Source organism: Buteo buteo, chromosome 17, assembly GCF_964188355.1.
Source record: "Buteo buteo chromosome 17, bButBut1.hap1.1, whole genome shotgun sequence".
In the NCBI taxonomy this organism is placed as follows: domain Eukaryota; kingdom Metazoa; phylum Chordata; class Aves; order Accipitriformes; family Accipitridae; genus Buteo; species Buteo buteo.
The window spans coordinates 26,115,828-26,128,121 of NC_134187.1; the positions used below are offsets into that span (position 1 = coordinate 26,115,828).

Sequence of the window (12,294 nt, forward strand, 5' to 3'; positions counted from 1 at the left end):
CTTGTGGGACAACATGAGCACATGCTCCTAAAACCACCTGGCTGTGTAGAGGAACTTGCACAGCAGAGAGTTGGCAGCCACAGCCAGAGTTTCTGGCTCAAATTTCTGACAGTGCTCAGCAGCTGCAAGTGCTGCCCGAATGCTTCAGTGAGGCGGGAGGAAACAGCTCTTGCAACAACTCTAATTAGATACATGCTCTGGTGCAGAAAAACATTGGGTTTTTTTAATTTCTTGATGCTAAAAACTGGTTCCAGCCACATGGCATTTCTTACAAGGAAACTGTGGGTGCTGGCAAGAGTTTTAGCGCCCTGAGTTTGCCCAGCTTAAAACTGCCAGTACTAGATCATTAGTTGTTTTTAGGGCACTGGCTGTTGCATTTACATACTTTGTTGATTTGGTGTTGAAATAATATACATATTTATGTGTTCAACTGTCTTGCTAGCCTCTCAGTAGTAGAGCTTGATTTAAGTGATTATAATGTACAACTTACATTTAACTGAGTTTAATATAAAGTGACATAAGTCAACAATGAAGTCCTACATTTCAAGGTCTCACTAGCACCTGACACCAGTCTGACTCCTCCTTCCTCTAACAATAAGTTTTCCACTTTACAGTTGGCAACAAACATTAGTTTCTCAGCTGAGTCTGCAAAGTGCTTTTAGCTGCTACAGTAGACCTTATGTTAAAGGAAATATTGGTGAAGCTACAGCACAAGAGTTTAAATGTCTAGTGACAACATACAGGTGCAGTAGGACCTCTGGTCCCAGCATACTCCAAGTTAAGGTCAGAGGAAAGCTGAATCCAAACCCGTCATCCCCATCAAACCAGAACCTGCAGGCTTTTCCTGACATTTCCTGGAACAGATACATCGCCCACTGTTTGGACTAAGCTCTCTTCACTTTCCAGCAACTCTTGGGAATGCCAGAAAGGCAGAACCAGAGAGTCCTTAGGTATATAAGTAGCAGCAAGAAGTCATTGAACAAACCGGGTTTGACTGTCAGTAGTAAGACTTTATTTCAGGTATTCTCTCAAGTAATTTAAGACATCCTGTGTTGTCCAGTGTACCCCCTAATGCAGTGAACTATTTAATTTGCTGGTACGCTTATGTAGATTTACCTTGGAAGTGTTTGCAGTAGGCTAAAACCAGTCCTGTAGCTAATGAAAGAGAGATTGAAAACTTTTTCACTACTTTCATTAATTTCGTTTTGCCAGTATCAGCAAACACAAAGACAATGAAATAGAGTTTCTGTGGGTTTTGGTTGCTGCTCAGTGGAAAATTTTCATCAGTTTTGGTACATCTTTTTCTTGTAGTGGTGGTTTCCTCTGGCTGCCAGGCTGCAGGAATTTCTTTATTGTGGGGATATTGCTTATTCTGGCTTTAAAACTCTACAAAACAAAACCAAAACATCACTGTGCTTAAGAACCATGGTAACTGTCAGACATTTAGATGTTATCCATGCTCTAAAAGTAACATTATGGGTTGACCCTGCAGAAGAATCTATATGCTTCATCCTATTATGCTTTTGTGGCTATAGTGACAGAAGGTGGCAATAATCATCAGTACTTGAGGCCAGCTAAAAGTACTTAGGATATTTGATTTTGATTTTGTCTTTCACTTCTTTCCTCACCCTCCCACTCTCCCGTATTTCTCAGCCAGTTTAGATCAGTGGTCCTGCTTTGATTCATTGGCCATTCAATGTCCATTCAATTACCTGCAAGAGGGGAAATTTGACAAGTATATCAGGCTTGCACTCTTCTGCCATTAAAAGGGTTTCAAGTAATTGTACATCTGCCCTGCTAAGCCGGTTGCCAACAAGAAAGTCTTGCCCATGGTCTTTCAAAACCTAAAAACAGAGAACCAGAATTAGATGTCTTTTTATTTTTCCCCTCTCTGTGACTTAATATGATATATTCAAAGCAAGGTCATACGCTGCACAGAGTTATCCTTGAAAGAAGGAAATGCAGTAAGAACATCTGTAGTACAAACGAATGATCTGACCCCACTGTCATCCTAGGCATAATTTGTCAGTCCTTTCTCTTCAGCATTTCTTTCTGGCAGCTCAGTTATACCCCTCTTGCCTTCACTTCTGTAGCTCATGTAATTAGCACTGCTGAGTTGGAGGCTAAGCTTTATGGGATACAACCACCACTGCAAATGCCTATACAAAATTTACAAGAGGCTTAAGTTCAGCAGATAGCATAGTAAGAATATCTTGGATTCTTTCAAATTATGGGCAGCTCCCTTACTTCTCACCTGTTTCCTCTTCAATTTTGGGAATATTGGATTGGGAGCTCTCTGTGCCTCATGGTCTTGAAACCCAGCTAATCCATCCTCCCTTTTGTTACAGAAGGAGCTGGAATGCTTTTACATAGCATGTATGGTAGAGGGGGTTCTGCACTTCAGGAGGAGACTTTATGTAAAAGCTGATGCTGTAGTGTCTTTTGTCTGAAACAATATACAGACTGAAACATGGACATTTGGGGAGATCAGTGTGTCCTGGGTTTTTGCAGCTCTGCATCTCTCCCAGATTTGTAGTGCCTTCTGTCCCTTCTGTAGTGTCCTGTCTCCACCCTCATTCCAGCCCCACCTAAACCACAGCATTTATATTTAAGTGGTAATTCTTCTTCTCTCTTTTCCTCAATAAAAATTGTTTATGTAGGTCCAGGATGGAGTTTCAGGGAAACAATATTAATTAAGCTACTACCTCTTTGCCACCTACCTTCTCATAGACTGGAAAGTATCTGTTTGTGGCCTTGTCCACAATAGTAGCAAAATGTTGCTCCTTTTTATCCGCTGGTTGGAAAGTATGGGTCATGAGTAACTCATTCAGATCTATTACTGCTTCCACATACATATCAATTCTGAAAGGAATAGATCCAGTTGGTTAAGCTAAACACAGTAGGTCTGAATAGCACCATAGCTACTGGCATAACCCCATTGAGATGTTGGGAACTCTCCACCTCTTCTATCCAGCACGCATAGCTTGGAGCAGCCCACCCCTCGAGAGCAGTAGCTTCAGGACACGGGCGAGGGGCAAGCATGGATGAAAGACAAGTGCAAAGTGCCTAACCAAAAACTAAAAGACTGTACCCTTTCCATTTTTCACTAGGGCTGACACTTCTCTGTATTAAGTTTTTTTGAACCTGAACACAAAATTGGCATGTGTGTTATCCAAACTTGTGTTAAAAATCCAATCAGACATGCTAAGTTGAACAGTGGGTCTGTACAATTCCTAAGAAATACCTTGACGTGTGTTTACTGGTGGCAATTAACTGGAAGCATTTAAAAATACTTCAGGTCAAACCATGTGCCCTAATAGCCCTGTCCTTTAATAACCAGTTATTAATTCTAATTCTAATTCCTGCTTATTAGAGAGACAATTTTTTTGTTTCCATCAGAGACATTTCCCTCAATTTGATGTGGAAATGCCTACTGCTGACAACTGCAGAAAATGAAAAGCAGCATCCATAAGAGAGCCCACCCTCTGCACTCCTGACTACTTTCTTCTGATAACTGTATTGACCTTTGATCTTAATGAACTCCCTTGCACCATGCTGCCTATCTAATCTAGCTGATTATTACTGTTGTAGACATCACCTGCAGTCTCAATCAATACGTGCTACATGAAAAGCTGCTGTATCACCCTGAATCTAACCGTGACCTGGGATACTCTTGTGTTACACAGGTAGTATGAACTGTAGTCTAACAAACAAAGGTGGTACTGTTACAGTACAGGGCTCTCTCCTTCAGATCCTTCCCATAGAGGTTGTACTTCGCTGCAATGTAGTTGCTGATGGCTCTGCTCTGCACCATCTTCATTCCATCGATCTCCACCATTGGCACTTGCTGAAACAGCAGGGATCCATCTAGGGAAAAGGGGACAAGACAAGGAGACATTTGGTCTCTGAATGAGAGCCATTAGTAGGTGGGTGGCAAAGTAACCACGTGTATTATTTTTTATTTAGAATCATAGAATCATTTAGGTTGGAAAAGACCCTTAAGATCATTGAGTCCAACCATTAACCTAACACTGCCAAGTCCACCACTAAACCATGTCCCTAAGTGCCACATCTACACATCTTTTAAATACCCCCAGGGACAGTGACTCAACCACTTCCCTGGGCAGCCTGTTCCAATGCTTGACAGCCCTTTCAGTGGCAGCCTTCCTGATTCTCACAACAAGGTATGGAAATGCTTACCATGAAACCAAGAACCATTTCTTAGTAACATTAATAACTTAATATTATAGCAATCAGCCTCTTGAAGTTTCTTCAGGTCTGAGGAAGCACCCAAATGCAGAACTTCTAAGCAGTCATATACTGAAAAAGACATGTCCTGTGCTGCATGGCCCTGACCCAGATGATTTTTATGGAGGTTAATAAAGATGAGAAGGACTGAAGGATATGACCCAGCCAGTTCCTGTCATGCTTTGGTAAGTATTATGGAAATCTGGACTATTTAAAGGCTTGTCAAAATATAATGTGAATATAAATGCAAATAATATCTTTGTTGGCTTTATAGAATGGAATACATCTGTACGGTTGTGAAGCAGGGAATAATGAGTGGGTTTCATGAGATTCCTGCAAGAGCCAAATATCACTTGGTGTGAGACTGTAGCTGTGTAAATCCCTTATTAGCCTGCAGAAGCCTTATTCTAGCAAGGAAGAAGTCAAAATACCTCCAGGAACTGATCAGAAAAGTGAGTCAGAGTATTTGCTTTATGGATTCATATTTCTTGACTCAGATAACTGATCAGCTACGTCCGTCTTCGTATCTGCTGTAAGGCAATCATGCAGAGAAACTGTCTGCTATTAAGGGCATATTTTCATTCATGCTCGTGTCTCAAAATAATTTTTGAAAGCTGGCAGGTGGCAGGGGGATCAAGTCATTGTTCCTAAAGCAGACCAGGACTGCAAATGCCAACCCTAGCTCAGAGTTCTTTGAAAAGCCAAATAAGAGCACAGACATGTAATTCGGTTTGGAGGAAATGCAAATATCATGTTCACAAAGATGGAAGTTAAAGATAGCAAGGTGAGTAGTTGCCTTGGGAAACAGAAATGCATCAGAAGTACAGGTCAAACTCAGAAATCTGGAGCTCTGATTTCATATGGATTATAAATCAACTTTGTAGTCAACCTAAAATGCTAATGAATTTCAAGATGATCTGATGACAAAAACCTGTCATAGGATAGGAGACAATGGGCACAAACTGAAACAAAGGAGAGTCAATCATCTGAACTTAAGGAAAGGCTTTTTTACTGTGGGAGTGTCTGAACACTGGCACGGGTTGCCCAGAGAGGCTGTGGAGTGTCCATCCTTGGAGACACTCAAACCCCAACTAGACACTGTCCTGGGCAACTGTCTCTAGGTGGCCTTGCTTGAAGAGGGGAGGTGGAGCAGACGATCTCGAGAGGTCCCTTCTGACCTCAGCCATTCTGTGATTCAATGAAGACTGAAGCAACTGGGTGGATGATAGCACCTAACACACTGCAGTGTGTATCTGTGATACCTCATGTACAATCCAGTCTAGATTTTCTTTTTAGGAGACATAAGACTTATTAGGTGTTCTAAGAGAAACAATTCTAATTATTATTATCTAATCATTAAAAAGTGAAGGAAACTTACCCTTCTGTAACTTTGTCAGATCATCCTTTGTTTCCAGAAAACATTCTTCAAACTGCAGGAAATACAGAAGAAAAGTTGTGTTGTCACTGCAAATTTTAGCTTCTGCTTTGCATGAAACAATGACAGCACAAAGAGCTGTGTTTTGGGGAATTTTATCTTTTAAAAAAGACATCAGATTTGAAAGTGATATCTTTAAAAATTTATTTTGCCTCTGTCACATCCTCTCCTCTTCCCTTTCACATGTGATTCATATTTTTGTGCAGGTAAGATTTTGGGTAAAGCTGAAGTGACCGAAAGGCACAAAACCCTGTCTGCTGAGCAAACAATGACCATGCTGCTTCAGTTGTCAGTGCTGGCAATAGGTGGTTCAGGGAGAAAGGAAGATAGGTAAATTCACACTGCAGCAGCAGAACAGTGGTATAGCTCCTTTGCCACAAGCTGGCAAAAGGAGGGACAAAGAGAAGAGATCACGTGCCCGGTGCAGCTTTTTGGCACATTACCCATCACCATGACAAAAAAAATCACGGCTCTTAAAACACACAGATCCTCACACTCCCTCTCCAGTTTAATATCAAAACCCGTTAGAGGTAAAAACAATTACTGTGTGTTTTATAACATACAGTACCTTCAGGGGTAAGCTACATTGTAGTAGGCATAATTTTTTTTTTTTCTGTTTTGGACATTGGGATTTAACTGAAGTTCTTCAGAATTGAAAGTGCTCGATCCCTGTGATCAGAAGATAAAAAACCAGGGTCTGCTGCTGTGGTTTTAAATTTTTTCTTTCACTAGCTACAGGGGAGAGGCATTTGTGGTGCTACCAGTAGGCTTGGCACATGATGCTTGGAAGTGAAACAGGAACTTGCCCCCCTGCTTAGGGTAAACTAGTGGTCATAGTTGGCTTGGTCAACAATGCACTAAATGCAGAGCTTGCAACTGCTGGTCAGTCACATTTTTTATAAGGAAGAGTAAAAATACATATTTGTCACATGATGTTAGTATAAAAAACAGAGGCAAACCTCAACCCCAGCTGCTGCTAGTAGCCAACGTATTGATTCCATTCGGCCTCGTCCATTGAAGTAGTGGAGCTTGGGTTTCCCAGACATGTTTCCACGTGCCTGATTTCCTACTGTAAGTTTTGCAAAATAAAGATTCAGAATGCTGGTTTTGAGCTTCTAACTGGTTCTCAAGCATTGATCAAAATTGTCTTGTTTGAATGATTTATGGTCCAAGACTCTCATCAGATTAGCAGAGGAGGTAGAAGACTATATTGAGAGACTGCATTGTATCATTTTGCCTTAAAATGTCTTTTATATGTGCAGGATAGTTAAGCAGAACCCTGTACTGAGAGCAATTGGCCCATGTCAGAGAAAAAGCAAATCAAAACCCATTTGCATCCCAAAGTGTTCTGCTCTGACCGAAAAGCAGGGTGTGCAAGATACACTGCTCTGTTTATTTTGGCATCATCTCAGGATACAGTTTACTGTTTAATCAGATACACAATACAAACTCAGCAACTGCTGTGCTTTCTCCAGCAGCCGTTATGCTCCATTATAAAAGTGACAGGAAGGATTTCCCCCCCCCCCCCCGCCATTGTAAGTGTTCGATCTCATTTGCAACACTCGCCATTCTTCTCATTTCTTTAGGCAAGCACCCGAGGACATGGAATTTAATTTTGTCTCTGGTAACAGTAGATTGCCTTTACCACAGGCAGAGCCAAAGTGCAATACCTGCTTGGTCCAATCCCAACTCTGCTGGAATTTAAACCAACAACGGTTTCTAGACAGACTGTCATCCACCCCATTCAGAACCTGTGCGTGCACATCAGCAGCAAACATGTAGACAGTGCCTAGTTTATACTAGCTTCGCAGTTATTAACACCGTGTCAACAATAAAACTGAAGCATTAACAGCAGCAAAAGAAAATGGCTAAAAAAAAAAGCATATTCCCTTTGTAAATAACATGTCATTTTCTCTACAATAAGAAGGGTGTGAGAGGAAGCACTCCACACTTCTGAGATCTACATTTCTTTTGCTTAAATCTGTACACCTAGAAAGTTGATTAATGATTTAATATTTGATGCACATAACCATGTTAGTAAAGAAAGTACATACAAGTATGCAACCCATAAAACCCATTCACTGACTTAGTTTCAAGTACACTAATTCCCTATGCATGTCCAAAGTCCAAAATCCAAAAAGCTTACCTTGTACACAGTATAACTCACTCTAAGCTCAGTCAGTAGCTTTGCCTTGAGGTTATACAGTTCTGTAGCCCCTCCTACAAAGAGAATTGCAAACAGTTCTCTGCCAATGGGAAACTCCTATTTCTTAAACAAGTAAAACCAATTAGGTCTGTTTAGTCACTTCTCACCTACAGAAAATAAATTCCTGACTAATGCTGACTATGTACAAATGTGAGATTTATGAGAGGTCATGATCATTGGGAACATCTGTGCCAGCAGAAAATCGTATGCTTCCTATTTTCATTGTTTGGCAACCTGATAGTTAAAAATAATCAGAACAGCTGAAAAGCTCCCATGTTTTAAAAAAATACTATGATAGCAATCAAAATTTTATTTTAATTTTCTGTGGGTTTTTTTACTTTTAACAGAGCGCTGCTTTACATACGTCACATCAACTAATTCAGCTTGAATCCTTCATAAGCTCCCTTCCCTTCCTTAGTGATGGGGGATATTCCTTCAGGATGTTTTCTCTCCTGAATTTCATTCCTAGACATAGAAAGTTTTCTTCTGTTTCTGTCAAAAATGTTTCCCTGAATTTGGCCTGTTGAAAATGCACACCAAAGACAACTGTAGGAGGCAGTGAATGAAGAGCAGCATCAGAAGACAAACTGCCCTCTGCACTCCTGACTGCTTTCTTCTGATAACTCTGTTGACTTCAAAGAGTCGATACAGCATGAACTCCCATGCACCATCCTGCCTGTCTAATCTAGCTGGTTAATACTCTTGCAGACATCACCTGCAGGCAAGGTCAGTGTACTATATAAAAATCTGCTGAATCACTCTGAACATAACTGAGCTGGGGTGTTCTTGTATTACACAGGGAAGTTGTATGAACTGTAGTCTACCAAACAAAAAAATGAGTTGTTACAGTCCAGAGGGCTCTCTCCTTCAGGTCCTTCCTGTAGACGTGCTTTGCTGCTATGGAGCTGAAAATGATCCTCATTCCATCAGTCTCCACCACTGGTGCCCGTTAGACCAATGTGTTCCATGCTTGACAATAAAATAAGCTTGATTATTTATTTAGAGCTAGAACCATTGAAGGACAAGGCATCAAAACAGTCAGCACTGCAACGTCTTGTCTTTTAGGAGGCACCTAGTCTTCTGGTTCAGGCTCTTTTCTTTCTTATTTCCCTCTGTCCCCTTCTTACATCTTGGGAGGTTCTTCTCCCCAGCCTCTGAAGGCCTGCAGTGGGGCTCAGTCCCCTACACAGAGGTGTCCATGCCACGGTGCATGTTCCAGGACATCCGCTGGCCTCCAGCTGCTGCTCCGGAGAGCCCAGGTCAGCGGCATGTGCCATGGCGGGATGGTGAGCCGTGCAGAGCTGTCACGGAGAGCCACGGCTGTCTGTCCTCGGTGCAGCAGAAGCCCACTCTTGGTATCGCTGTAGAAGCACAGGCTGCCCACGTTTTGTGTTCTGTTAACATCCAGCCTGGAATAATTTGTGGTTTATAATGAAACAGAACTCTGCATAGGAATGTTTTATTTGCTTGCTCGAGAGGTGACTGCTTTCCCCTCTAGGCTTCTGGGAGTGCTGACTTTTGCTGTTAGCACAGGTTTTTTTAAGAATAAAAGGTCAAACTACACTGCTGAAAACAGTGTTTCCAGCATTGTTGGACAGACATGACTTATGACTCAGAATCTAGGATAATGTGGGAGATTGAAGCTCTCCCCACATAGAGGTATGCACCAAGCTGTGTCTGGTAGTGTTTCACAAATCCATATTCACTCTTAGGTAGCTTGCATGGATTAATCATTTATAGGCCTGGCCATGATAACCTCTAGGAGATATCCCAGGTCTAGTGACTACTCCTACAAGGACTTCACATCCACTGTGTCAGAGGACTGCAAGGTAAGAAAACATGAGTTCAAGCATGAAAGTTAATCACAGTGTAGACAACTTGGGAAAACTCATCTCACCTAACTTCGTAGACACCTACATCTAGTCTAGCTGTCTAGTCTCCTTTAAATAGATCTAAATTCTGGTCTAAATTCAGGAGGAATCCCTCACCATGCGCTTGGGCTACAGCTGATATCCAAACTACTCGAAAGGATGCTGTCTCAACTGAGGGAGTTAAAAGTTTAGATGAAACCAGTCCCTTCAGCCTTCCCTTAGGGACAGGGGAGAGGATTAGAAGTCTTCAGAGGGTGATTTATTCCAACACTGACATTTCTTACCCTATCAGAGTTATCCACCAAGATTTCAGGCAAGTCCTCTTCAACACAGTTACTAGCCTAAATAAAAGTGGAAAATACAATACAGTCTGTCTCCTAACTTAACGGGGCTTTTGGAAATGTCACTTCACTAAGCTTGTAAAGTATTTTGGAAAATGCTGTAGAAGTGTCATTTGTATCTTGCATGCCTGAAGGCATCTGATCTCTTAAGAACATCTAGGTTCAGATTGACCATCCAGGAGTTAAAACTAGGGGAAATGTCAAAGATATCCTAGTAACTTAGGAGTGAATATTCTCCCCAGCTGCTGCTGTTGCTCACCAGCTTGTTTCCATTTAGCCTCTTCCTTCAAAATAAAATAACGTATAACTATCTTAATTTTTATTTAGATTGTTTTTTTCAGACATGATACTGATTTCTTGACAAAGCATTGGAAAATGTTTTGTGCCATCAGGCTTTGTGAACTTTCCTCTCTATATAAAACATACCAGAATTATGTTAATTTGGGTTGGAGCTGTGTTCAAAATTATGAGGCAATATTTAAAATGTACTTGCAAGGGAAATCAGTGCACACACAAAACCTGTTGTGCCTTATTGTATTAGCAGGGGAAATAGGGACTGTAGAGAAGGGAGCCTCATCTGTGGCTAATGAGACCTGTTGGGATATACCCAGTCCTGCCTTGCTGCAGAAATAAAGTGCAGCTTTGGTGTTTCATATTATTTAAAGCAAAGGTCCCATTTGTTGTTGTTTTTCCAAACTGGCGCTGCCTGCATTCAGCACACTTGAAAAGTGCAGGTCACACATTATGTCCCATGAAACGTTTCTCCACACTGAATTACACCCTCCAAACCCACCAGGGTAAGTGTGCAATGTAACCGTCTTATAAACCCAGGAATATGTTTACAAAAAATAGCTTTGCAGAGGGAAGAGAGAAATTAAAAGACAGAAAATGTCCTTTTCTCCAGTGATCCTCATGCTGACTTAACACTTGGCCTCAGGTATGTCAAAAGCATTAGGTGTTTTCCCAAACATTTTGAAGAGCAAATGGGTTACCTAGAAGCTGAACTTCTGTTGCTCTGTGTTCTGTCCTACAGCTGTAGAAATAATCCACCTCTGCCTTACCTGAATCTGCAAAACAGATAGCGTGTTTCTTCCACAACACTTCGTTCTCAAGAGATAATATATTTGTAACCTGCACGTGAAATGCTGGTAGAGATCATACGCAAGGTTTGAAATAATTTATTTATGAAGAAAAATAATAAGTTTTGCAAGGAAAACGTTGCAGGGAGATCTTAAAAAGTCCAATCCACCCACAGGCCTTAATTTAAAGATGGTAACGTTGACTACATTTTGGCCTTTTACAGGTGTGTAAGCAAGTGATGTACCAACCAGCTCACAGTAGTTCCACGTTCACGTTCAAAGCCCATCCTGTTGCTCAGCATGGAGAAGTAGCAGCGACACGAATTGCATGGAGATGTACATCGCAGCGGTAGCATCTGCTAGGGAGGTGGTGTCCCTGCACGGGCAGGCGTGCAGTGGCTTTCGTCTTGGGACAGCACAGAGGTGGCTGGTGACCCAAGGTGGCAGGATGCAGCACAGCACTGCAGCCACGCAGGCAGTTCGCCTATGGCATTGCCAACTGTTAACAAATAAGTTCAGGTACTTTTCCGGTAAAGTCCAGAATGCTGGAAAAGCAACTTCTTCCAGCAACCAGTCACTTTCCAAGAAACCTTAAACCATTTTTCAGGATAGAGGAAATGAGCACGACTCACTAAATGATTCGTGAACTTACCTGTATGAGGAGAGATTGCCAAGAGAAATTTAGGCAACTGTACTACGCCTTCAATGCCCCTGAGCTTTCCTAGCCATGAAGCCTGCGCTGCTCTGCGACCCCACTCCTCCCTTCCCCGTTGGCACTGTGTGAATCACCTCCACCGCTGCAGACAGCCCTCGCTGGGAGGACCCATGACCACCTCGGTGCCACTGGTCCCACCACGTTGCCACGAGGGCGGGTGATGCCCCACAGTGCCGCTGAAGCAGCAGCAGCCCTAGGCTGCCCGCATTTCGCTCCGCGCAAAGTGGCAGCTCAGGCTCAAGTTTGTCCCTCCGGAGTTCCCTGAAGATCACATCAAACACGAGGCAGTGCCAGGGCACGGGTGCTGGAAGACGTCGTCTGTGTTACGGAATCATCAGCGGCTCCCGCGCGGGTTACTGGTCTGTGCCCGCTGCTCTAACCCAGATGGCTCCCAGCCAC

General features: G+C 42.3%; 1 protein-coding gene across 1 annotated transcript; it reads right to left on the bottom strand.

Moving 5' to 3' along the window:
- Positions 1-973: 973 nt before the first annotated feature.
- Positions 974-8,001, bottom strand: LOC142041224 (glutathione S-transferase-like). The gene is made up of 7 exons (XM_075049877.1): positions 7,830-8,001; positions 6,643-6,752; positions 5,627-5,678; positions 3,735-3,867; positions 2,721-2,862; positions 1,713-1,844; positions 974-1,386 (listed from the first exon to the last, which is right to left on the bottom strand). The coding sequence occupies exons 2-7, from the start codon at positions 6,727-6,729 to the stop codon at positions 1,267-1,269; spliced, it is 666 nt and encodes a 221-aa protein (XP_074905978.1). The 5' UTR covers positions 6,730-6,752; positions 7,830-8,001; the 3' UTR covers positions 974-1,266.
- Positions 8,002-12,294: the final 4,293 nt, after the last annotated feature.

Coding starts and splice junctions, on each gene's coding strand:
- LOC142041224 (XM_075049877.1), bottom strand. CDS start 6,729: ATGTCTGGGAAACCCAAGCTCCACTACTTCAATGGACGAGGCCGAATG. Junction 1,845..2,720: donor ACTTTCCAGTCTATGAGAAG/GTAGGTGGCAAA, acceptor CTCTGTTTTTAG/GTTTTGAAAGACCATGGGCA. Junction 1,387..1,712: donor TCAAATTTCCCCTCTTGCAG/GTAATTGAATGG, acceptor TTTGTTTTGTAG/AGTTTTAAAGCCAGAATAAG.